The sequence below is a fragment of the Sinocyclocheilus grahami genome, unplaced genomic scaffold (genome assembly GCF_001515645.1).
Source record: "Sinocyclocheilus grahami isolate Dianchi unplaced genomic scaffold, SAMN03320097.WGS_v1.1 scaffold38.1, whole genome shotgun sequence".
Lineage (NCBI taxonomy): Eukaryota > Metazoa > Chordata > Actinopteri > Cypriniformes > Cyprinidae > Sinocyclocheilus > Sinocyclocheilus grahami.
The window spans coordinates 2,508,029-2,534,741 of NW_015505217.1; the positions used below are offsets into that span (position 1 = coordinate 2,508,029).

The 26,713-nt window shown below is 36.4% G+C and overlaps 2 protein-coding genes across 6 annotated transcripts; both read right to left on the reverse strand.

The window, feature by feature from the left end:
* Positions 1 to 2,938: 2,938 nt before the first annotated feature.
* ca5a (carbonic anhydrase Va) lies at positions 2,939 to 26,713 on the reverse strand. 5 transcript variants are annotated; one of them, XM_016267499.1, is made up of 9 exons: positions 26,700 to 26,713; positions 23,521 to 23,524; positions 9,853 to 10,201; positions 6,711 to 6,908; positions 6,246 to 6,364; positions 5,461 to 5,556; positions 5,300 to 5,362; positions 4,968 to 5,126; positions 2,939 to 3,195 (listed from the first exon to the last, which is right to left on the reverse strand). In XM_016267499.1, exons 3-9 carry the CDS (start codon positions 9,992 to 9,994, stop codon positions 3,043 to 3,045), a joined length of 930 nt encoding a protein of 309 aa, XP_016122985.1. In that variant the 5' UTR covers positions 9,995 to 10,201; positions 23,521 to 23,524; positions 26,700 to 26,713; the 3' UTR covers positions 2,939 to 3,042. The 5 variants fall into 5 exon arrangements, with proteins under 5 accessions (XP_016122985.1, XP_016122986.1, XP_016122987.1 ...); XM_016267500.1 differs by lacking the exons at positions 23,521 to 23,524; positions 26,700 to 26,713 and having other exon boundaries at positions 9,853 to 10,019; positions 10,174 to 10,268; XM_016267501.1 differs by lacking the exons at positions 23,521 to 23,524; positions 26,700 to 26,713 and having other exon boundaries at positions 10,174 to 10,286.
* uba2 (ubiquitin-like modifier activating enzyme 2) lies at positions 11,601 to 22,866 on the reverse strand. The gene is made up of 17 exons (XM_016267496.1): positions 22,641 to 22,866; positions 20,729 to 20,812; positions 20,583 to 20,653; positions 20,366 to 20,430; positions 20,184 to 20,284; positions 19,956 to 20,077; positions 18,242 to 18,309; positions 17,933 to 18,054; positions 17,742 to 17,841; positions 17,453 to 17,604; positions 15,660 to 15,753; positions 14,206 to 14,318; positions 13,245 to 13,400; positions 13,039 to 13,135; positions 12,839 to 12,944; positions 12,620 to 12,759; positions 11,601 to 12,277 (listed from the first exon to the last, which is right to left on the reverse strand). The coding sequence occupies exons 1-17, from the start codon at positions 22,779 to 22,781 to the stop codon at positions 12,087 to 12,089; spliced, it is 1,923 nt and encodes a 640-aa protein (XP_016122982.1). The 5' UTR covers positions 22,782 to 22,866; the 3' UTR covers positions 11,601 to 12,086.

The window sequence follows — 26,713 nt, forward strand, 5'->3', positions numbered from 1 at the left end:
ATTTAAGCCATAGGTTCCTGTTTATAGAAAGCAAATAGGACTGAATGGAGTTTTCTTTTTGTCTAAGAATAACCTGCAAAAACATTGAAGAACAAAACCATAGTAGAGGAAGCAGCCTGACATTAGCAGCTTTCATCTGTAACTTCTATTCATTTAGCGATGCCTGATCATCAGCTAAAGAGACCACAGAAGACATCAGTGTCCACTATCCCTTGAGATACTCCAGTTGCATAACTTATTTTTATTGATCACAACTGTGACCCATCTCCAGCATTTTTCAAAGAAGAAGTCTTGATCTGCTGCTCTTTAATCAATTCACCTATAGTTTGTTTTTCCTGTAGAGCTCAAAGAGCATGTTTCCAAATGCTCTCACACAATGATGGGAAACCATGGTGTGTTTGGGATACGCAAAAACCCAGTGTCTCATCCCATTTTTATAACTCATGCAGCCAAGAACAACAAACATGGAACGGAATCTTTTTGAACCAAGTTTGAGACAAAACTCAATCCAGGTTCCCCAGCCTTTCTAAACACCCACACCCCGGCCTTATTCTTGGTCTCTTGTTTTTTAAGGTGCCGTCTAGCTCGAACTGATGTGAAACTTGCTCTCCACTGTTTTGGGTTTATTGCCTGGAATCTTCTTTACTCTTAGAGAAGAACAATAAATATCAGCCATGGTTATCAAAAATTAGTACTCAAAGCAAGTTAAGTGCTTTAAAAAAAAAAAAAAAACTACCTTTCAACAATGTTTGCAATAACATAAAACAAAAGTAGCCTTAACTTTTTTTAGCCTTTAAATTCACAGTGCACCTAAAAAATTATATATAATGTTAAATGATATAACTACATAATTAATGTTACACTATGAATTCATTTTCAAATAAGGGTTTAAATCTAAAAAAAAAAAGTGTGATTTCACAGTCCACCAATAAAGACACAGCTCAATTATTATTTTTTATTTTTTTCATTTTTACACATTAAAATGTTAATACACAACGGCCTGGTTTCACAGACAGGGCTTAGACTAAGAAGATATTTTGAAGACTAAAGAAGATATTTTGAATATTGCTGGTAATCAAACAAACCATAGTAAAAAAAAATAATACTATGGAAGTCAATGGCAACCACCAACTGTTTGATTACCAGCAATCTTCAAAATATCGTCTTTTGTGTTCAACATAAGAAAGCAACTCATACAGGTTTGGAACGACATACGGTGAGTAAACGATGACAGAATTGTCATTTTTGGGTGAACTATCCCTTTAAGCCTTGTCTGTGAAACCGGGGGTACATCAGACAGCATGAATGAGAAGATACATTGTGCATTTGTTGATGTTCACCTCTGGGTCTGTAGGCTCCCCCTCTGCTTAGTCCGGACCTAACCAGCACCTGGTGCAACACTTGCTGGGATGGGGCCTCCATAAACCTACGGCACCACCTTCTTCCTGCCTAAATCCCTAGGGCACATGCTTGTGTCCGCCCAAAAGTAAAACAAAACTAAATCAACCAAAAATGGCCCAAATGTAAAAAGACTTCTGGTTCCTACAAAAATCCCACAAAACTAATTAATAAAATACAGCGTTTGCATGCAATCCAACAAAGAAATCATATTAACAAAGTTCTGCAAACATTTGCATCATAGAATTTATAAATAAGTGAGTTATGAAAATGACTTGAGATGATAAGTGAAGGACGAGGCTGTCTTTAAAACAAAACTAGTTTTAGTGTTAAACTGTGATTATTAATTTCCCTTAAAAATGGAAGGCCTCAAGCTACTTAAAAAGCACAAAACAGAGGCAAATCCTACCAAAAGTGTGTGGAGGGGAAAACGTTTAAATACCAATGACAAATGACCCTCATGCCAACCCACTACAGCAAAGAATCAGAATGTCACAAAATCTCAAACTATAATTCATCCACTGCATAATTCAAATTCAAACAACAAAAGGTGTCTTCACATGCTCTTCAAACTCTGCTTCAATGAGAAAACATTGTTCCAGGGCCTCCTGATGTGAAAGAATGTTCACTACTCTGAGAGCAGCTAAAGACTTGGGCAAGTGTAGGGAATTGATCCCAGTCTCCATGTAATCTGGTGTTTGTACAGTGCAAATCCAGCTTTCCAGTCTAGTTAGTATCACTCTGAATTTCAACCATGAACCCAATAGGGAGAAAACCAGGTGGCCCATTCAAACGAGAGGCCACTTTAGGGACAGTTTATACAAGAACATTGTTATTCAGCTATCACAAAGAGACCAGCGCCTCTTAGTAATTATAAAGCTGCATGCTGAACTTCTGCCGTTTCTGCACTCCCTGAAACAACTGAATATTGACGTTACTTCTCAACCATATCATCAGCAATCCAAAAACCTCCTGGACGTTTCAAACAAGCTTAGAGTCTCATTTTAACGGTTTCATTCTTATTGCCATTTACAGCATGTTTAAAGGAAAACGGAATGATCACGATTAAACTAGCCTATAACGATCAATTGGTCTTACTGTAGATCTCATTTCTACAAAACTCCCCATGATGTAAATGCACAATTAATTTACAGATAAATAATATTACAGGTCCTGGACGTTTCAAACAAGCTTAGAGTCTCATTTTAACGGTTTCATTCTTATTGCCATTTACAGCATGTTTAAAGGAAAACGGAATGACCACGATTAAACTAGCCTATAACGATCAATTGGTCTTACTGTAGATCCAAGAGGGAGCTGTTTGCTACTATATTAAAAGGAAATGTGCGTGTTTCATACTGAAATTAGAATTTTCTGAATTCTAGTATTATTTTCAATACTTGAACAAATACAGCGAAATTGCATGAACCTTTTGTCAGAGGAATAAACAGACCCTACAACATTTTTGTTAATCCCTTTCAATGGAATCTCTCCGATCTACACCTAAATGCCTGGTTGGAAATGGTGAATTAGAAAAAAATCTAGTTAAGACATTATGGATATCAGACGTCCACAATAAAGTGACTGATGAGTCGGTGCTTGTTTTGGAGGTTAAGATGTGAATTAGGTCACTGAGTTTTGTTGCTACTTCATAGAGGGAGCATCTTGGAGGAAGGGGGTGAAAGAAGAACGGACAGTCCGTCCCTTCAAAGCCTGCTGAACACGGAAGTTGTTGACCATGCTTCTCTGCACCTGCTCTTCTGCCGATGTGAACAGCAAGCTTCGAAACACTGCCAGCTGAGAAGACAAAAAAGAACGGAAGATAATATGTAAAAATGGGAACAAATTCAAATAAAAGGCATTTAGAATGAGAGCAAAAAATAAAAGGAAATTTGTATATAAAAGATGGAGAAAACAGATGTCAGCAGTCAGCCAGATGAACTTTTCCGTGCCATGGAGCAGTGGAACATTATGTCGGAATAACAAACAGACTCCCAGCAGAGTTAAAACAGCCAGTGTGAGGGGTGTCTCAAAGCATGAATTTATGGCATTCATCAGCTGTTTTTAAAAGGGTCATATATACATTCAGAACTCAAATTCCTTAGCATTCTCTTAGCATTGTAAACAAGCGGTCAAAAAACTTGTTCTGAAGTTTCACAGCTTTCTGATGGTGTGAAAAATATATATTATTCCTAAACACCAGGAAAACGAATGGCAAGTCTTAAAATGCAATAATCCGGCAAACCCTGCACTGTACCTAGCTGCGTATAACCTACAGCTCTGCATGTCCTAAAGTTAAATTAGTGGCTTATTTACATCCTTGATCATTTCAGTGTGATCTCAATCGTTAAAGTATTTTAGCGTGGATTGTTTTGAGATTCTTTTACAAAAGATTTGAAGAATAAATCATTTTTAGCGCAATTTCACACCTTGCTTGTTTGGAGCATTCGTTTTGGAACCTCGTGCGTTTTCTCCTTTAGTTCGATTCATTTAGTCACATGAACACAACATTCTCGCTTGGATCCACACCAAAATAATCTGTCCAGGACTGGCTGAACAAGGTGGTCTCAGTCCAACTGAAAAGCAAACCACTCCAGAGTTTGTGGTGAAAAAGCAATTGGACCCATTCAAGCTAAAAAGCGGTTTTATAATTCTTAATGGGAAATGCGTAAAGGGTTAGTTCACCCAAAAAAAAACATTTCATTAATTACTCATCCTCATGTCATTCCAAAACCGTAAGGCCTTCGTTCATCTTCAGAACACAAATTAAGATATTTTTGATTAAATCCGAGAGCTCTCTGACCCTCCATAGACGGCAACGCAAGGCATTATAGTAAAAGCATCGTTAAAAATAGTCAGTGTGACATCTGTGGTTCAAATATAATTTTATGAAGGTATGAGAATACTTTTTGTGTGCAAAGAAAAAAATAATGACTTTATGCAACAAAATAATTACTTTATGCATCGTGGTACTGTCATGAACGCGCTTCAAGTCTCGGAAGAGAAGAGATTATTGAATAAAGTTGTTATTTTTGATTTCTATGCACACAAAATGTTTTCTCATAACTTCATAAAATGACGGTTAAACCACTGAAGTCACATGGACTATTTTCCTGACGTTCTAACTACTTTTCTGGGCCTTGAATGTAGTAATTGCGTTGCTGTCTATGGAACGACATGAGGGTAATTCATTTTCATTTTTGGGTGAACTTATAATTGTGTAATTTATATTACACAATTACTTTAATTTGCAAAAACATATGTTTTTCTAGCTGAGCTATTCTTTTTTTTTTTTAAGCAAATAAAGCAATACAAACAGACAAACAAAGCGAGAAAAAGATATGTACCAAGAGAATGCAATTGCAGCAATTGTGTTGGCTTTCGAAAGAAAGAAAGAAAAAAAATTACAGGAGGAAACATTTAAACAAGCTGACAAATAGGAATATGGAAAAAGCTGAGCTATTCTAATAAGATCAGTTGGCCAGTTGTACTGTTAAATTTGCTATCAGGGAAAAAATATCCCCTTAATTTCCACAATTCCACATTCCCCAAACATATCGGCCTCCTACCTGATCATGACTGACTTCAACGTGCTGTTTCATCACAATCCATGTCACCGCCTCAGTAAGAGGAGGAGTGGTCAGAGAACCTGCATATGTCCAATAATCATCAATTTTCTCCGGGAGGAGACATGCAGGGTCGAACTTGGTGAACTCTACCACGCTATCCTGAATGGAAAAGGATGAGGATATTACATACTTTGAAAGTATAAAACAAAATGTATGAACAAGTTTATCCTTCATCCCACTGTTTCCAAAACATCACGCTCTGAGGTTCTTAATCTCACAACACAAAGCCGAAGCTCAGAGTGTACAAAACATAAAGTTTAATCATGCCTTACCTTGTGCCTGACTGCAGGCAAGGCATCCACCAATTTCTGCAAACCCTCGTGTCTCTTTCCAATCTGTGAAAAACACAAATTTTTTTTTTGCAATTACAAAAGCCTTCTCAGCTTAAAGATCTAGGAAAAATAAGTTTTATAATAATTACACACATCAGTACCTTCAGAAAGACCGCAATAACAGCTAGTCCATTCTCCTCAATAACAGCCTCCTCAAACAAACTGTACTTGTCCGAGTTCCAGTGAACAAGATGAAGCTGTGACGACACAGAAAAGATACGCACCCATGCCAATATGATTATGAATGATACTAATGAGCACATTTCCCATAATGCCTTTCATTTGGTTCAGGTTACTACAGTTGTTCGTCCTGTTACACAATCCTGCAGTTGAACATAGCTAGTTTTTGTGCTTTTGACGTACCGCAATGGTTTAAACCTACACCCGTACAAATGGACAGAACTCCATTCATTCTGGAACGATTCGATTTAACCAAGGAGGCTGGAATGAAACCACTTTACGCAATACAGGATACATTTACAGGACTGAAATTTGAGCTGTTAAACACACACACACACTCAGTAGAGCTAAAGGAGTGTTGAGAGCAGTAAGGAGGTCACATTCTCACCAGCGCTAACAAAGACAAACTTGGCTTTTTGGCATAGTAGTCGCTCACACATGTCTCCTTATGTAATTGGCTCGGAGTTAAAGCAGTACAGTGTACTTGTCTTGGGTTAGTGCCACATATTTATCGAGATGACTCTCTTACAATAGAAATAGCCGGTCGTTCCTAACGGTAAAGTCTCCGCCCTCTGTTATAGAGAAGCTCTGTCTGTGTCGCAAGAGAGAAATACTTCCTCATAGTAAAAACGACATTCAGATGGCTCAAAAAGATGACCAAGTAAGTAATGGAGTGATTTTGTAGTACTAAAAGTACTAAAAATACCTCAGCAGGGTAAAGGCGGCGGTCTATGGAGTGTTCAGAGCCCCAGGCGTTGTTCTCCCCCCAGTGAAAATGAAACTGACACAGTCTGAACTGATCCTCCAATGGGCCTCCTTTCAGAGCTAAAAGAGATTCATGTGAGTTTAGAGTTTTCTCACACCAAAGAACAGCTGATTTTTTCATTTCAGGCAGAGTTATTACACAAGAATACAATTGAAAACAAAATGTTTTTGTTGTGTTCTTGGTAACACCTTGGAAATTCCTACTTGAATAAAGCTAACATAAATATAATTTTTTCTTACAAAAAAAATGTACCATACTCAGCAAGCAGAGTCTCCACTAAAGTAATACAGTTCCTAGTATTACTATTGTAAAATCAGAATCAGTTAATATGTGATCTTCTTTCAGAAGATTTTTTTTGTCACAGCTATGGACCATTTTGTTATTAAGACAATGAAGGTAACTTACTGGATTTGTCAGTCGTGTCGTCGTACTCAACCAGAAAAGAGTAGCCATTATTCCAGATCTGCTGGCAGGTCCTTGGGTCATATTGTACCTTCAGAGGTCTGAGCTGTGGATCAAAGACGCTTTTACGCACCACAATGTCAATAGGCGACTGGCGATCTCCACCGGGAATGGCGAGCGGCTCCTGCCACATCGGATGCACTGAGAAGAAAATGACCAGTCAGGATAAGGAAACAGATCAAACTAGGTCAGTGTTTATCTAGGAAGGATTTCAGCCATCAAAAATGTGTAATTGCAAGCATGATGCCCCAAAATGCTGTCCAAGTAGGCAGAACGCCAGTTTTTTTTTTTTTTTAAGTCTAAAAAAAAAAAACTGTTGGTTTTTACAACCAATGAGACAAAAACATACCTTATCAAAACATCGATCGATAGATAGATAGACCGACCTACATTTTATGGCACAAAGTGCAGCCTCATGCGTTGAGTTACACATCTGTTCTGAAATTAAATGCTTAAAATCCAAACAGGAAAAAAGCAGCAAAAAGAAACCCAAAGCAGCACAAAAGCCGACAAGCCGTCCTTCTGGAGCGTATTAGAGAAGTGAAAGTCGAGAAGAAAATATGCTTCCTTCTGTGACTCGATGATTCAAAAAAAAGAAAAGAAAAAAAACTGACATGTGGAATGTCAGGGAAAAACTGACTGTAGAGCTCAACAGGAAGACAGTCAGCAGAGTTTTATGCCACCTTTATGAATGGACATTCCCTTGAGAATCTTATAGGCGATCCTTGTGCAAACATGTAAGAGCTCCTTTATACAGCAAGAAGCTCGTCTTACACAATAACTGCTTCGATTGTGGTCACATGCTCTAGATTCTACAAAAGGAGTTGAATTAAAACAGCCAGAGAATGTGACCAACTGCCTTTCATGAGATTAAAATGGCCTTTACTATAATTCCTGTCAGCCATTTAAGTGGTCTAGCAAAGAGGGATTACAACCGTGCTGCTGACCCATTTTATGGAAAGCAAACACAGCATGGGTTCTAACTAGAACTCTCTTATAAAATATCAAAAGACATACTCATTCAAGCTTAGTCTTTGATTAAATGTCCAACTTTTGAAATAGACTTGATTTGGGATGTTTACTCTGTTATTTTCTATCCCAAAACCATAGCTGACAGACCACATTCACTGAAATTATTTTATTGTATCCTTTGTTAACGTTTACTCGTTTGAACAAATAGGTTAGTTGCATGTAACCTTTACTTAGTAAACTTTAATTGTCCTTTGCTTTTATGTGGCTTTCAATGTGAGGTATAAATGGCTTTATTTGTTGATAAACCAATCTGGTTTAGATAAGATAATGTCTACACAATACAAATGACAGCTATAAGATACTGCTAATCACAAAGTAAAGATAGGAGCAGTGTTGGGGGTAACGCATTACAAGTAACGCAAGTTACGTAATCAGATTACTTTTTTCAAGTAACTAGTAAAGTAACACATTACTTTTTAATTTACAAGAGAATATCTGAGTTACTTTTTCAGATAAGTAACGCAAGTTACTTTTGTTTCCAATTTATTGATTGACAGCTCTGGTGTCGCCATGGTGACAGAAAACAGATGTTACTGTAGATCTAAAATAAATATGAATATGCATTCATTCATCTCACTCACTCACAAAAAAACACAGATTCAGTATTCCTCAAAACGAATAAAAATAACGCAACTCAGAATATGACGCAAACCTGCAATAATGAAATGTTAAACAACAAAAATCATTTATGTATTTAATCCCATTCTATTAACCAATGTCTTTGCTTCTAACCTTCGATGATCCAGTTCAACCATACTAATCAGCAAAAATGACTCTAGACAAACATTTGTGTTTTTTTTACTGCTGAAGTGTGTTGAAATTTCTTCTTCTGCATTCTTCTGTACGGACGTACGTATACTTTCCCTTCAGCCTGAGGCTTATTCATTTCACTTTTGGTGTGAAAAGGCTTTTATATTTGCCCAAAATAGAACTTTTTTATTTTAAAAACAAACAAGCAAGCCCTGTCCAGATTTAAAAAGTAACGCAAAAGTAACGTAACGCATTACTTTCCATAAAAAGTAAGTAAGTAACGTAATTAGTTACTTTTTTTAATGCAGTAACGCAATATTGTAATGCATTACTTTTAAAAGTAACTTTCCACAACACTGGATAGGAGTATAAATAACAGTTATATTAATATACAAGAATATGAAATGAATCATTCTTGCATGCAAACCTCTTATTACGAATTATGAAATCTAAGTTTATAAATAACTACTCCCACTGAGAGAGAACTAAGCTTAGCCTAAGTTTACAACCTTGTTACCCACTCCTTCTTGCAAAAATTGCATAATTATTATTTTTTTGATTGGCATTGAACATTAAATACACAGTAAATGTATTGAAAAGGCAAGAAAAGTACTTTCCATTTTAAAAGTTTTAGGCCCTATCTTGAACCCTATTTAAATGTCTTTATCAGCTTGGTTTGATTATCAGTAACTATCAAGAAGAAATCAACAAATGACACACTCATACTACTAAAAACGGATCAAATTCAGTTTATTTTTTTAAAGAGCTCTTATGGAGGGGGGAAACGGTTTTATTTGTCCTTTAATGAAATATACTCGGTCTCGTGTGACTTATATTGCATCTTCAAGGCCGTTTTCAATGAATGCTCTGCAGACATAATAAACATGGCCCATATCTCTCATGGGCGGGGCTTGTGGAGAAACAGTGACATGTGAAACACGAAGTAAACTGATGGGGTTAGTACATACATCCTTAATGAGAACACTCAAGCTTCACTTACCAACAAAAACACGATAAACTACTGCAGCTTCCTGACACATTCAACGCAGTGATCGTTTCCCGCCGTTTCATGTAAACATTCCGTTTGACGCAAAACCCGGAAGTCACTGAGGAAGGCGTTTTCGTCGATCATAAACATACAGATTGTGACCGTATAATCATCAGCCCAGTCATAACGGACATTACAACATCTGTAATAAACCCTAGTGGTGTAAATAGTGCACAAATAGTCTAGCAAAAAGACCACTCACCTAAACAAGGTGGTGGGATTTCTATCATGACACAAACCAAAAAATGCACTAACCTCGACTGAGAAGTAATTTGCTGGAGCATGCAGACAAGTTACATGCCCGAGATGGTATCCAGCGCTGGCTTCTGCCATGCTTCACCAGCTGCCTGTGGATCTGCCGACCGAGAGGCGCGACGATCGCGGTCAGTGTCACCATGATGTTGGCCGTTTACTTTAATAACCTAAAAATATATTATATAGTCATGCCGTTGACATGTAAAATATTGTCCTTTCGCGTGCGCTCGCGTGCCGAACTTGTGCCAACAACACCCAGCTCGCTCTCGCGCCCTACTGATTGGCGGATGAAGGCAAAAAGGGCAGGTTAACAACACCCACCAAACTCCGAACGGAGATCTAGAGGTTTCTTAGGAAACTCGCAGCTTTTCATTGTAGTCAAGGCAGCAGGACGAAATGACGCGCATTTGGACGGACAGGTTTAAATATCCCATTAAAGGGGGGATAAAATGGAGGACTACGTCCAGCTGGGGGTCCAAACTCAATCCAATCAGCTTCATCCACTGAGGGGCGTTAGGGCTTAATTATATGCACAGGAGGGACGAGACAGGACACGAGGAAATGGTTGTCACATTCAAGACTTAGGGAATTTATTTACAATATTATTACCTATTTATATATGTAAATATAATAATGGTGACCATTATTTAGTGGAAAATGTTATATAAATATATATATATACACGCACACATATAAATATATATTTTCCAAAATTGTCGCCATTATTACCCAGTTTATATAATATATATATATATGGGTAATATTTTTTCATGAATCGGTTTACATAACCGATATATTAAGACAGTTAGTTTAGTGTTAGTTTTCCACGAAGTGATGTAAATTATTTCAATATTTAATTTAGGCTCTAAATTAAGTTTTTGACAAACTGAACCGGGACAGATGATTACAAATAAATACAAACAGAAAGAAAAAAAACTGTGGAAAACTAACACGTCTTAGTAAAGACTTGTCAGTGAGTTTGAATTGTGCGAAAAGTGAGTTCACAACACAACCGGTTATGTGAACCAAACGACCCATAGTTTACCATTTAAGCGGACAGACATTTGTGGTAGTGTCTGAAACCATGGTGGACACTATGGAGTGCACTCATTCAATCCCATAATAATGCATCGCAATAACTAGTGTACAGCCACTCAACAGCTAGTCATTGTGAGCACTGGGAAGCATAGGACCTATGTTTTCTGTGTTTTTCATCGTTTGCGAAACGAAAATTGCTCTGAATGGACACGAGATGGTATTAATTCCTTGTCTGTAAAAGATTTTTCTGCAAACATAGTATTCACACAGAAAAAAAAAAAAGTATTTTGACCTAATAAACCGTTGACAATTTCCAACAAAATTTGACACTTAATACAAAAACTTGCATTTCAGTTGAGGTGCCAACTAGGGGAAGGGTTAACGTGTCATGTAGCATCTTCGATGAACCCTACGGACCACAAATACCACGTGAACGGTGGACTCTGACATCTACGTGAGCAAGAAGAGAAAACAGAATGTTCTTACGTCAAACATTCTAATGTAAATAAAGTGCAATTAGGACATTGTACCCTTTCAAGACCATGCTTTCTTTGGTAAATAAAGGTTAAATGAGACGATGCCCTAGTTTATTTAGCTGCTTAGTTTGGTCAGTAAATGAGGAATGGGCTCATTTATACTACCCGAGTAAAGACTAAAATTATAAGAATGAAACCCAAAGATGTAAATAGTTGTCTTAAGTGTATTTTCTTAAAAAAGGAAGTCACAATATTTTTCATTGTGGTTCTAAAGCAATGCAAGAGAAGACATACCAGCCATCATACAGTAATACACTGTTACTGTAAAATGATTTGGTGATCAGAAATATTAAGGTTGTCAACACAAACAACCTGTAATAAATATGGAATATGGTTTTCAAGATGAAAAAAAAATGCATCGAAATACCATGAGCACTTTAGTCAGCCTTTCTAAACCACTGCAAAATACGAGGACACACATTGTAAAAAATACGATGTTGAAAAGCATTTTATCCATCTTGAGGAAAACCTAACCGAGTGTAGTTCATAACTCAGCCGTTTTCTGATCCCAAAAAACAAAGGACAGAACTTAAAGACGACATCCATTGAGCTTGAACCATATTGTACAGATATATTTACATGTTTGGTAAGAGAAACCGTACAAAAATTCAACTGGAGGAAAATCCTCTATTGTGGGCAGGTGAAATCTTGTGAATGATGCTAGTCTAGAGCGATGATGTCTTCATCATCATCGGCCGGCTGCTGGTCGAGGCGTTTACGCTTGGACGCAGCATCATCAGCGTCATGATGCTTCCTCTTGCGGTTACTAGACTCTGGGGAAGCTTCCATGGTGCTCGAGGACGGTTCTTCGTCTGAGTCTATGATAAGGACATCATCATCCTCTGCAGCTGCTGTAAACATGAGAAAAGTACATTACTCAAATGCAACAAAACTTTCTCACCCATAAAGTACAAAATGAGATGTTTAGCGGAATGTCCAAGCTGCTTGTTTCCAATTTTAAAGGGGTCATATGATGCGATTTCAAGTTTTCCTTTCTCTTTGGAGTGTTACAAGCTGATTGTGCATAGATAAGATCCCTGAAGTTGCAAAGACAAAATCTCAAAACCAAAGAGATATTCTTTATCAAAGTTAAGACTATGCCACGCCCCCCTAAAACGGCTCGTTCGACCCCTTTAAGGTGAATTATTTCTTTTAAAGACTGATGTTTTGCAGGCAATCCATGTTGATCTTACCTTTAGATGAGGTAGACGGCTGGGCAGAATCTTTGTTACCGTTGGCAATGTTTTTCCCTTCTTCTGGGGCACTTGGTGCAGGCGCCTTATCCGGGGCGTCACCCACTACTTCAAACTCAACATCCTTTTCCAATTCCTCGCTGCAATAAATGCAAGATACATTTTAATATTCAAGAAATCCAAAGTATCATCCTCTTAGCTAAATGAAGCCACACTGACCTGTGAATGACATTGACTAGAAGAGTGTAATCCTGAAGGAAATCATCTGCTTGAAGACGGCTCCCATTCCGAATCCCAAAGTCGGACAAAAACTTGTTATTGTTTGCTGCAGAGAAACAGAGAGACCAACACATTAAAAAAAAGCTCAGAGTATGTTATAGTAGAGAAAGATGCCCTCTAGAGGCTGACTTAATTCACACCTTCAGTCTCTCCTTCCTCTGAAGAGATGAGGATCGTTCCTTTGCCATCCTCAATTTGCACATCTGGTGCCACCATACCAAACTTCTCCTTCAGTATCTGAAAAAGCAACACCATAAATAAACGCTCAAATGTTTAAATCCAGACTTGAATCTCTTGGAGATCACACAAACATCAAGGCTTTTGGATTGAAATAAATTACTGGTACCTTGTCCTGAAGAGCTTGCACAATGGTCTTGTGCACATTAAGTTTGACTGTGACCTCAGGTTTGCTGGCACACACGTAACAGTTTGAATTGGGCCGGTCCAGCGCACACGGAACAAGAAGCTTTTTCCTGGGGTTCGGCTGCTTATTCAGGAAGATCTTTAAAAAAAATAAAAATACAACAACATAGGAGTAAGGCTATGGGCCATAGGCATAAGGAAGTGAGTGTGCAAGAGTAGCCACATTTCCATTACCCTTCAAAGTGCGCAAATTGTGAATTTAAAATAAGCCCAATAGAAACACACCACTTTCGCAAAAACTTCCATATAATTGCAAAAAAGTTTACACGCTTACATGAGATGGTTTTTCAGGTAATTCGGAAAAGGAATATATCACAAAACTGCAATGGAAACAGTTTTTTCACATTAACAGTTCACCTGGCGTGCATAAGTCACATTATCACTCTTTAATGTACTATTACCTCAAATAACACCTTTCTTTCCTTGCCATTAATGCTAGGATAACCCCTTATTTACACTGCATTACGGCTCCAAGATGTCCACTATCGCTGATCGTGGTAGTAAACCAAAGTGTTGAACATTTTATTGGTTGCATTTTTATAACACCATGTCCCATCCAGTAATGAGAATTTCTACACACACTTGTGGTCTTCATGTTTGAACACTTGGGCCAAATACAGGAAATGTCATACAAGTAGTAAGAAAGTGCAAAGACCACAAAAGTGTGAGTTTCTGGACAAGCCCTATGACTCCCACCTATACCACTCGACAAGACTTTTAAAAACAGACTAAGGTCAAAAAAAGGTCTTTACAACTAAGATTACTGCTGAGATGTAATTACCTTAAACCAAGTGGGAAAAACAAATGCAAAGATGTGTTAGATTCGACAGGACATGATGCAATTCGGGTTTCAAAGTGTCAAAGGAGTAACACTGCAAGCTTACCGTGCGACACTGGTCGAAGTCGGAGTTGAGAATCTTCAGCGCCTCCAGAACAATGAGACCAGCGATGACGGCATTAGTGGTGGCTATTGCTGGAATGATGTTCCCTGCCATGGCTAGATGAGAAGGCAACATAGATTAAAGCTAGGCCTGGGCGATAAAACAGTATCGATATTTATCGACGGTACACCCTCTTCGATAACGATAGAAAAATTATTCGATATAGTGCACGATATAGGCACATGCTATGAGTGACGCAGACAGCACACACAAACACGAACATGAGTGCTGTGCCTGTCTGTGACGAGGAGATTGTGAATAAAAAAAATTAAAAAAAAGAATATTAGTCGAATTTAAAATAAACTTTTGCATTTGAATGCAAAAATAGTACAATCAAATGTTAGGTGTGCGTCAGAGAGCGTCATCAGTGAAGCGCAAGATGTGGTGATGATGTTGCAAGTGACGGCGTTGCATTTGACTGTTTTGTTAGTCTCGCCCACGAGACGCGCCGCTGCTGCGTTATTCATTCAAAATATTCGAGAAATATAGAAGCTCAATGCTTAGAAGATCTTGATTAGGTTAAAACCAAAACCAAGCCATTCACACAGAATGCATATTCAGCACATTTTTTACACGGACAAATACAACTGCTGCACTCGCGTCTCACACAAGAGAAATATAGAAAGCCATGCAAAGTTAAAATCGTTTAAACTTTTAGAAAACATCATGAATTTGTGGAGGTTAATTCCTTTTCACTGCGTCTCATATGTTTTTAAAGGCAATCTGTGTGATGGGAGATTCGGCTCTTTGTTCAAAATATGTTTGATTTATACAAGTTAATTTAGACGTAATGCACATTTTTTTATAGACAGTTATTTCAATTTAATTTGCATTATCTTGCTCATCGCGCCCTCCTGTGGCCTCGGGAAACAAGCCAAAAGTTTCCTTAAAGGGGTATTTAATCTGCATTAAAAAAAACATTAGAAATTAGATATTACATTTTTATTTTGTGTTTGACTGTTAAAATAAAAAAATATTAGTTTTTCCTCAAATTGGGTTAATTTAAAAATACAGTGGTTAAATGTAAAAAAAAATTTCTATTGCTCTTTGTTTTAAAAAAGGTTATAAAAAGTCAATAATTATCGATACCGAACGATATGAAACATTATATCGTTGATACATTTTTTAACTATATCGCCCAGCCCTATTTAAAGCCATTCAATTCAGAACCAACTTTTATTTAAACAATTGATGAAGTACTGTATGTTGTTTATTCGTTTTAAAGCCAAGGCTATAACACATTGACAATTTGAAGTGGAGTTCTTGGTAAATAAAGCATTAAAAATTTTAAAGGCAGAAAATAGTTAATATAATTTTAGATAATACTGTTAAACACCCATTAAAAAGATAACTTAAAATAATTTAAGTCAAGGCAATACAGCCATCCAAACACTTACATTTGACATCAAAGCGGCTTTTCATGTTCATGCTGAAGACATTCATGCGCAAGTTTGCGGCTGCTGTTACGAAGTCCATGGCCGGAGGATCATCCTGAAAACAGCAGCACAAATAAAGGGAGTTCACACTGAACATCACTATTTCTTTTCGATTATTTGATGAATAGAAATTTCTAAAGAACTGCAAATATTTTAAACACAAATTATTTGTAACATTAGAAATGTCTTTGCCACTTTATCAATATGTCCTTGCTAAATAAGTATCAATTAAAAATAATTATGAATTAACTACATTTAGTATGAGACTAAATGAAGGTACCGTGGTGGCCAAAAATGTTAGAACACCTTACAGATCTGAAAATATTGACCTGATTTCATTTCATAATGTTCATGAAACATGCAGATGGTTGCTCTGAGCACAACTAATATCAGATGAAGCGAGTCGTACTGTTTGTGTCCACTCTTAAACTTTAATATTTGGTATGTCCACCTTTTGCAGCAATTACAGCAGCACATTTCTCTGGCATAGTGTCAATATATTTCCTGAGAACTTCAACATTAAAGGGGTCGTATGATGCTTTTTAAAAGATCATTATTTTGTGTATTTGGTGTAACAGAATATGTTGACATGTTTAATGTTCAAAAAACACATTATTTTTCAAATACCGAACATTATTGTAGGTCCTCTATGCACCGCCTCTCTCAAAAGCTTCATTTTCTACAAAGTTCCTCATTCGACAAGCGCAGTCTGCTCTGATTGGCCAGCTGACCCAGTGCATTGTGATTGGCCGAACACTGCAAGCGCTCGTCGGAAATGTAACGCCCCTTACCATAATCGCGAGCTTCATCTTTCAAAATAAATGTAAAGACAGAACCCGAAAGGGGAACAGAGTCGGGTGACAGACACAGTGATGAAGCTGGTATGTGTTTGCAGTACACAAGCCACGGTTAAGACAGCTGACTCCACTGTGATGTGACCCCCCCCCCCTCTCTCTCTCTCCCCCTCTCGCTCGCTCACGCACACACACACGATGCGCAAAACTCCGCATTTGAACAGTCAACAGCAAATACTTAAACTAATAACAAAACAGTAGCTGATTCAGAAGCGCCAGATTGTCATAGCAAAGTCAGAATGACCTCCTCTCCTAGGTTCAGGAAACGGTCGTCCATAAAATGCATTGCTGTTCTATTGTAAGTAATCTTAAAGATTCCTAAATGCATCTACTTTCGGAAGGCCAAATAAAGTGCTTTTGCTTTCGCCTAAAAACACACAGCGTCTCCCTGACATGGCTGCATCAACACAGCCGTTTTAGGGGGGTGTGGCAGAGTCTTAACTTTGATAAAGAATATCTCTTTGGTTTTGAGACTGTAGTCTTTGCAACTTCAGGGATCTTATCTATGCACAATCAGCTTGTAACACTCCAAAGAGAAAGGAAAACTTGAAATCGCATCATATGACCCCTTTAATGTTATCCCATGCCTTCTGCAAATCAAGCCAAAGGCTTTCCTTTAATGTACAAAAGATCTGTCCAGTTTATTTTACAGCTTGCCCCAAATTTGCACGATGGGGTTGAGGTCCAGACTTTGAGGGGGCCAGTCCATCCTTTTCAAGGTTCCAGCAGATTCCTTCCGTCGCAGGTAGTTCCAGCAATAGTTCGTTTTATGGGTATTGTAAAGGCCAATTCAACAAAAACAACTGAAACCTCTTAAATATGCAAAGTGTTCTAAAAATTTTGGCCACCACTGTATAAACTATGTATATCCTATATAAACCTTGTCTTTTGAGTTCTCACCTTGTCCCAGACTAGCTCTGCACCCTCACCCTTCTCTATCAGCTGAGATCGGAGTGTTTCTACACTGCGGCGGAAGAGCTGAGTGTAACCCTGAACACCCAACACCTGCTGGTCCTTCAGACCTGTGCCACAGGCCTCCTTCTGAGAAGATTCTTTCACGCGCGCGCGCACACACACACACGCACGCACGCACAAAACACACACAAAACACAGCCTCATTAGCATGTCTTCTAAACAGATTTACTTATATTTGTTTATATAACTAGATAATTCTAGAACAAATACACACCAATCTGCTTGATTTCAGTCCAGTCTAGAGGTAATGGGGCTTTTCTCTTTTTCCACAACTTATCCATGGTTAACAGATACATGATGTCATCTTTAAAAAGCTGAAAGGAAGCACAAGATCACCTTTAGACTATTTCTAAAAAAAACAGACTGGGTAATGAATTAACGACAAGTTTGAAACAGAACTTGCACCTTGTTGAAGAGTTTAACAGGATCGTAGCCTGTGGACCGAGCCCACTCTTTAGTAGACACTCGCTTGATGTCTCCATCCTGATCGGAGGCGGTAGCTCGGGCTGCCGCATCTGCAGGGTTCCCTGAAGTCAATAAACATCCCAGAAACCTCACGTCATTAAAAAAAAGTCCCAATTCAAACTTGCATTACATATTTCACGGAACACCAAATCATACATTTATATTTCATTCAAGCATATTTAACCACACGCAAAAAAGAATGTCCACCACTGAAGTAGTCAAGGTAGTAAATAAGTTGTGATTACTCACAAGCAGCCTCAGGGTCAGCTGTGTCAGGTGACACCTCCTGATCTGCATCCTCCTCACCAAAAAGCTGACTGTGGAGGCAATTCAAAATGACATGTTAGTTGGTTGTTCATTTTTATTGCAACGTCAGCATCTAAGTCTATCTTCACGGCAAAAGCTGAATTGGAATAAGACAAGATTTACAAACACAATAAAACCAAATAAACAAAAATACAGCAGATAAAATTATTCAAAATGACATGTAAGCAGAGGACAATAATTAGATTAGCTCTCAAAATCAAGCTAATAGTATTCATGACCATTTCACTTGATAAAACCATCAACACATACAGAAACTCAAAGGTCTTTACTACAACCCACCACAATAATAATGCTTTAAAGAAATGTATGCTTAAAAGACAAAAATATTTTACTATTGTATAGCAGAAAGTACTTCTCAAAGTAATACTAAAAATGACATTAATACAGTTTATTAAAACACTATCTTTTAAGGAATCCATCCATGTTTTATAGTATAGAATATATTTATTTAATGCCATGTCAGCATCAAAGGCTATTTTCATGGCAAAAACAATAAAAAAAAATACAAGTATAACAAATACAATAAAAACCAGCAAACAAACAAAGACAAGTTATATCACACAAGATTTTTTACATTAACATGTGATAAAAATTCTAAAACGTTTCCTGGCAAAATTTGACTAAATCATCCATGTTTTAATTTAAATTGTAAATCTCTGTTGTGCAGGCCAGCAATTTGTTTCCAAAACAAAAATGAAAGGAAATGTTAATTAATTTTTTGGTAAAGTATTATGAATTCATTTGATTTCCACCATTTCTGATACATTTGTGTAAAATCATAAAACAATGAATCTAGGAAAATTAAAAAAGGAAATTTATGTACACAAGCAAACAAATAAATCTGAATTTCTGGGGGGGGGCTGGGGGTTATGGGGGGAAATCACAGCACCCTATTACTGTTAAAAATTTAAGAAATTACTATGTTATTAAATGTTACAATTTTATTAATTTAATTGATTAGGCATCCCTTTTGATTACTAAAACTTAATTAAAGCCATAGACAGAATTCTGAAAAATTAAAACAGAAAACACTAAATTTAGGGGAAAAAATAAACACCGAATTTGGGAAAAAGTAAAATCGATTTCAAAATTGACTAGCACTGCGATGGTGGCAGTTTTCTACCACCGTGGTGGTAAAGTGTCGACCACCTGAAGTTTTGATGGGTTTTTTGAGGTTAAGTCCAGTCAATTTAATCACTGTTCAGTACTAATGAGCTACATTGAAGCACACGAACATCACTGAGATTGCTCTGTGCACACACAAACATTCAGGAGCACAGAAACTTGTCAATGCTACCAACACAATATTTATTAATAAAATAGCAATAGTATACTAAAAGGCTACAACAATGTGTTAATGTTTCCGAAGTAATTAAACTTGCAGCTTCACTATTATTACAGAGACGCTGCACAGACAATTATGAGTTATTATATTATAATTCATACACGCACAACCTCTCTGTCATTAATTCACAGCAGTGGATTTTCCCTTACATACAGTATTGTTTGTGCAAAGTGCATTAAAATTGTAAACAATACGACATCCTTGAACATGGAAAACAATATAAATGACCATTTCAGAACCAAGCCGAGTTTAATTACATTTCGATGAGATGTATCAGTGTAGAGAACTTACTTGAAGAGATATTTGGCCCACACGATGCAGTGAATGGGTTCTGAGGGCGTGTTGCGAATGGTGCAACCTGGGAAGGTTTTCTGGGTAGGTTTAGGCTGGCACTCGTAGCACTCAGTCTGACCCTGGAATTTGGAAATTTATAAAATGTGAATGCCAACAGCATAACATTGAGATGAATACAGCAACATGTACCAATCAAAAGTTGTTGATTTAATAGAAGAGCCTTGCCTTCTTGATAACTGTGACTTGTCCCAGATAGCCAGCTGTGCCGCTCTCAATGAGGGGAATGTCAGCGGCCAAACACATCCTGTTAACATGATTCCTGGCCGCTGCAAGGACAACAGAAAAGATGCATTTAACGTAGCGTAGTGTTCTTTAACTTTTACCAAAGTCCGCTGAATAATTCATACCTCTGTTGTCCAAAGCATTCATGACAAGCTGGAAATTTCGAAAGAACTCCACGTTGTAATCTGGGCTGCAAAGCACACAAAAAAATTTGAACAAACTTCTTGACCTTAGAATTAGCGCTTTATATAGTATCCATAGACAAATTAACTTTTGAAATGCACTCAAATCAAATGTTCATACGCCAAGTCTTTATCTTGGTAATAATGCAACTGGACTCACTTCATGATGCTGTCATGGTAGGCAGTGATGTTCGCAGATGGGCAAAACCGTAGCACGCTCTCCTTGGCAACCTGAAACACGCTAATAAGTCAATGTCTGATGCAGATTTCAAAATCATACGTGTTGAAGTCAGTTATACCATTCACCTGAGCTTTAGACTTTCCAACATGTTTCTTCTGAAACAGGAACTGTCTGTTAAGGTTGCTGACATCAATGGTGTCCAGGTCAATCTGCAAATGAGGATAGTTAAAAAAACAAAACGTTTTGTGGATAAAAAAACAACACACTATTGAAATCATTAAAGAAGATGCAAAACCATGCTATTACAATGAAATCACAATGCATTTTAAATGTTCCCTAAATCTCTACTACTAAGATGACATAAAATGTTGTAATTAAATAGTTTATTTTGCCAAATTCATTATTCAGTAACTAAAAATCAATTGCCAATTTTGCATTTCCCAAATTCTGTATTGTTTAATATTGTTTTCAGTTCTATTATTACTTGGGTGATATTTATTTTAACCATGCATTTTAAAGCCATTATAGAACACCCTAAAAAGACAAAACGTTTTGTGGATAAAAAAACAAAAAAAACAACACACTATTGAAATCATTAAAGAAGATGCAAAACCATGCTATTACAATGAAATCACAATGCATTTTAAATGTTCCCTAAATCTCTACTACTAAGATGACATAAAATGTTGTAATTAAATAGTTTATTTTGCCAAATTCATTATTCAGTAACTAAAAATCAATTGCCAATTTTGCATTTCCCAAATTCTGTATTGTTTAATATTGTTTTCAGTTCTATTATTACTTGGGTGATATTTATTTTAACCATGCATTTTAAAGCCATTATAGAACACCCTAAAAAGTCAGTTGTGTGCCATTGTAACACTTAATTGCATAACTAAAACCACTGATATCTTCAACATCATCTTTGCAGGCCATAAATGCTTCAATATCACTTAAGTGAGTGATTTTATCACTTTATGCTTCTTATATTTGTCTGATTACAATCTTACCTCAACCCTGTTAGTACCAAGATTTCGTACACTAAACAACTGTTTATTGAAAACTGTATAGGCTACATGTAGAAATACATACATTAAATTGTCCTACTAATAAACAGCTTGTAGTTTCATAACCTTGTGTGCAAGACTAATAATGGCTAAAACTATAATAATATCAATCCTGTTACTTTAGCATCGTGGAAACGGTCACATTTACAGACGACGGCAAGATGCTGGGTGTCAAAAAACGAAATATAACCTGTCTGATATCAGGTTTAGAATATTAAATAATTGTTTTCATTTTAAAATAATCTTTTCGAACACGCGCCCATTTCGGAGAACAATAAGTTAAGTGTGGGGTTAAGTGTGGCTACATTGGTCAATGTTTTCAAGGGACATTGTATCGCACGGGACATGGCGCGAAAGAAAAGGGCTGGTTTATATGATTACGATGGGACGACAAGCATTGCGGTTCTTTAAAATCTTACTGTAACGAGTAATGCATACAAGTCATGACTCTCATTTTCATTTCAGAACCTGCTAATAAACAGCTTGTAGTTTCATAACCTTGTGTGCAAGACTAATAATGGCTAAAACTATAATAATATCAATCCTGTTACTTTAGCATCGTGGAAACACATTCGCAGACGACGGCAAGATGCTGTGTGTCAAAAAACGAAATATAACCTGTCTGATATCAGGTTTAGAATATTAAATAATTGTTTTCATTTTAAAATAATCTTTTCGAACACGCGCCCATTTCGGAGAACAATAAGTTAAGTGTGGGGTTAAGTGTGGCTACATTGGTCAATGTTTTCAAGGGACATTGTATCGCACAGAACATGGCGCGAAAGAAAAGGGCTGGTTTATATGATTACGATGGGACGACAAGCATTGCGGTTCTTTAAAATCTTACTGTAACGAGTAATGCATACAAGTCATGACTCTCATTTTCATTTCAGAATGTTATAAGTGTAGATCTGTGATAATGGGGCCTGACTGATGCAGCACAAAGAGAGTCCGCCTTCCTCCAACTTACCACTTCTATATTCTTAAAGCCGGTGAGCACCAGGTTTTTCAGCAGCTCGCAGCCGATGCCTCCCGCGCCGACCACCAGCACCCGGCAGGAGAACAGGGAGTCGGCGAGCTCTTTGCGGAGAGGTCCCACCAGTTGTGCCATTGTCGGCTCGGCGTTTCAGCGGCGCGGACAAGCAGCGGTTTGAGCCTGGGGGAAGGTGCGCATGCGCAGAGAACGAGCGCGCTGTGAAAGAAAGCGCGGCTGGTTTAACTGGCGACCTCTGTTGGTGCGGAGTTAGAGAATAAAGAGAAAGGAGACACAAATATTTACATAATTAAATCAGGGTAACTCTTTGCAATGAGGTCCAATTTGTTAACATTTGTGGTAACACTTTATTTTAGGGTTAAGTTAAGTTAAGTTTAAGTTTATTTCGAGCAAAAAATATAAAAATATAAAAAAATATATATATATCAATACACATACATAGAAAAATAGAACAGTTTATCTCACATATATATGTATCCATACATATACAATTATGTTACACATATCCATACACATATTTACACATATAATACTTGCTCGAAAGGGAGTGGAAAGAAGTAGAACTTATTTGCTCCCACCCCCAATTCATTCCCATATATTACACCATATGGTTGCTGCCATTGTCTGTTACTAATAATTGATGTGATATTATAAAAGTTATATACAAATACCCAAATACGGTCTCTAGTATTAGTTGCATAGTACATGCATATTACTAGAATATTAGCCATTTATTAGTACTAATTTAGCACATATGAATGCCTTATTCTACATGACCTTATTCTACATCCCTAATCCTGCACTCTAAAACATGCTGGGTTGTTTTAACCCGACTTTGGGTCAAATATGGACTAACCCAACTGTTGGGTTAAATTTTTCAATTACATTTTTAACCCAAAAGTTGTGTAAGTCCATATTTGACCCAAAGTTGGTTTAAAACAACCCAGCATTTTTTAGAGTGTACCCAATACCTAAACCTTACTAACTATTAATAAGTAGCAAATTGGGAATTTATCGAGGGGAAAAAAAGTTAATAGTGAGCAAGTGTTCCCTATTCTAAAGTGTTACCACATTTGTAAATGCATTAGCTAACATGATCTACGATGATATATGGCCTATATATTTTTAAAGCAATTATTTATCATTGTCAATGTTACTTAGTAAAAATAAAATTGTTCATTGTTTATTCGTGTTAGTGAATTAGTGTTAACAAATTAATGTCGACATATATAACTATTTTGATTTAAAAACATGTAATTTACTAAATGTTGGAATTTACAGTGACTAATAATAATAAATGCTTTAAAAGTATTATTCATTGTTAGTTCATGTTAACAAATAAAAACTTTTTGTAAAGGGTTACCGTCTTTAGTTACCACTTAATAGGCTATTACTTTTGCAAAAAACAAACTATATATAGTTATTATTTGTTTATTTTTATTCGAGTTCAGTCTGTTGTTATTTAATATAGAGTATTTTCATCTCTTTAAATAATAAATACATGACTTCAGCCACCGAAAGTAATGCAATATTAAAAATAGGCTATATAACATGTTTTAAAAACGTGTATTTTTTATATTGCATTACTTTCGGTGGCTGAAGTCATGTATTACATGAAAATACTCTACATTAAATAGCAACAGACGGAAATCTAATAAAAAATAAACAAATAATATAATGATTAAATGTTGATTCAATGATTTAGCAATTTACAAATACACTACACCCTTAAAAAGCTTAATGCAGACGTGTATATACAGCCCACGACTCTCCTTTTCATTGCAGGATATTATAATTGAGGTAGGTGATAATGGGGCCTGATTCATCCAGCACAAAGAGAGTTTGCCTTCCTCCAACAGTATTTTTTCAGTAATTCAAAAAAACTAATTCAATAAATTCAGTAATTAAAATGAAAGCTTTACTTTTGAAAAAAAAAACATTCTGTATTTTCGATATTGCTTTATTTGTAATGGATTAATTAATTATTTTGTTTATTTAGATGAAATTATACAATAGAAATAGAATGAAAATTAAGAACCTGTATTAATGAAGCAATGAATGAATATTTCTACATTTATGTGTGTATGTGTGTGTATACAGTATATAGATACACTGTAAAAAATGACCGTGAATTTAACGGTAAAAGACTGTAAAAATGCTACAGTAAAAACCTATTAAATGGTTAACGGTAAATTCCCCTACTATATACGGTGAAAAACTGTATTGGACATTACATGTATTGGACATTAATTCTACGGTAGTATACCGTATTTGGAAGTGAAAAAAGACCGTATAATTTACAGTGAATAACCGTAAATTGACATACCCAGAATTCCCTGCGTTACATTTCAAATTTGATGTTTTTTTTGTTGAAATAACTATGTTTCTTCTTAGTTTTTTCTTGTCAGTTTTGTATATTAGCGTTATTGTATATTGTTGTTAAATGAATGTTTATTGCATTATTTCAGTGTCATGTGTGTTACCACGATGGTGTTTGGTGTTTGTGTGAATGACACTGTGCACCTTCTATATATGTAATTATTTAAAAGCTGCTTGTGATGAGCTTTGGTTCATCATGTGACTTTCTCAAAAACAGATTTTAGTACTTCAATAGGTTGGTATATAATAACATTTAATCAGTTAATGAAATTACGGTATTTAACTGTAAATTTAAGTTAAAACCGTAAAACCTAAAACGTTGCTACCGTATTTTTTACAGTAAAATTCCGGCAACCACAGCTGCCGTTTTTTTACCGTAAATTTTACAGCTTTTTTTTTACAGTGTATATATTGTAGCTATACAAGTATTCACACACACACACACACACATGCATACATACATTCATATATAGCCTACATCCAAAAATGCTGTGTAATAAATTACATTTTCACTCTGTACACTGAATTTCACTCTGTATAGTGAATGAAGGGCGTGCAAACTTTAAGACCAAAATTGCTGTGCACTAAATATAGCCACGGCACAAGAGTTGTGAAGTGTAGGTGACAGTTTCAGAGGAGGGTTTTTCTCCGAATAAGGATGGACTTGATCTATGTGTCTTTTCCAGTGAACTGAATTGCCCATTCGGCTCTTAGGGCAAAAACACATTTTAAACCAATTCTTTAAGGGGAATTTAATTCAAAACAGTCAAAATGAATGTAGATTAAGTGGTGATGCCTTTGTACTGCAATTATATAAAGAGATGTTTAAAACACTTCAAGCTGAAAACCTGAAAGTCCAATAGAGTGATTCAATTCTCACAGTACTCTGTGTGACTAATAAGGGTTTGATCATATAACACTATGTACCTCACATCAAAATGAGTCACACTTTACACTTACAAAGCAAGTTAACATTTCTAATGTCAGTTACTAAAGATGTAAAAATGACACACTACTGGTGGTTTCCTCCGAGGTTTTGATGTTCTGCTGAGTCAGTCTGGTCGTTCATTCACTGTACTTTAGATTAGTAATAATATTTTAGCATGCCTGAATGTTATTCTGTTAAATTATCAAATCTTTCCTGGTGTATTTTGTCAAATTGATCATGAATATTGCTGAAAACAATTAAATGTAGTTTGTAAGCTAGATTATTATGTGACTGATACGGACATACACATTTACACATTCTATAGAGTATTTGTATGTGCCATTTACTGCACATGAAAATGAGGGTACATATCGTACAAAAAAAACCACAGGCCAAAAGTGCTGAACGCGAAGATCTTGATCATTATCAGGGTGAGCTGATGTTTGCTGAGATGCATCACCTTCATCTTACAATTTCACATGACTTTCCATGGTTTCTAGAAGAACGGCCCTGTATGTAATATGTATTCTAAATAGATCAAGAAAAAAAAACGTTGAAACCTCACATGGACACTGCATGAAATGCCAAACACTGAAAAGATTGTATTATAGAAATAAGATCATAACAGATTCAACAGATCAATGACAGACAGACAGATGTTTGATAATGATAATGATTTTTTTAAGCAGTTAACAGCACTATCTATATGAAAACTAATTAGATAAGACTTGTGTGGGATCTT

What these genes read in the sequence shown, in the direction of transcription:
- uba2 (XM_016267496.1), bottom strand. Translation starts at nt 22,781, where the DNA reads ATGGCACAACTGGTGGGACCTCTCCGCAAAGAGCTCGCCGACTCCCTG. An exon ending in GCTTTAAGAATATAGAAGTG is followed by an intron (nt 20,813 to 22,640) that starts GTAAGTTGGAGG and finishes CCTCATTTGCAG; the next exon opens with ATTGACCTGGACACCATTGA. An exon ending in TGGGCCAAATATCTCTTCAA is followed by an intron (nt 18,310 to 19,955) that starts GTAAGTTCTCTA and finishes TTGCCTCCACAG; the next exon opens with TCAGCTTTTTGGTGAGGAGG.
- ca5a (XM_016267499.1), bottom strand. Translation starts at nt 9,994, where the DNA reads ATGGTGACACTGACCGCGATCGTCGCGCCTCTCGGTCGGCAGATCCAC. An exon ending in GCCGCCTTTACCCTGCTGAG is followed by an intron (nt 5,557 to 6,245) that starts GTATTTTTAGTA and finishes GTGTCGTCACAG; the next exon opens with CTTCATCTTGTTCACTGGAA. An exon ending in TTGAAGTCAGTCATGATCAG is followed by an intron (nt 3,196 to 4,967) that starts GTAGGAGGCCGA and finishes TTGTCTTCTCAG; the next exon opens with CTGGCAGTGTTTCGAAGCTT.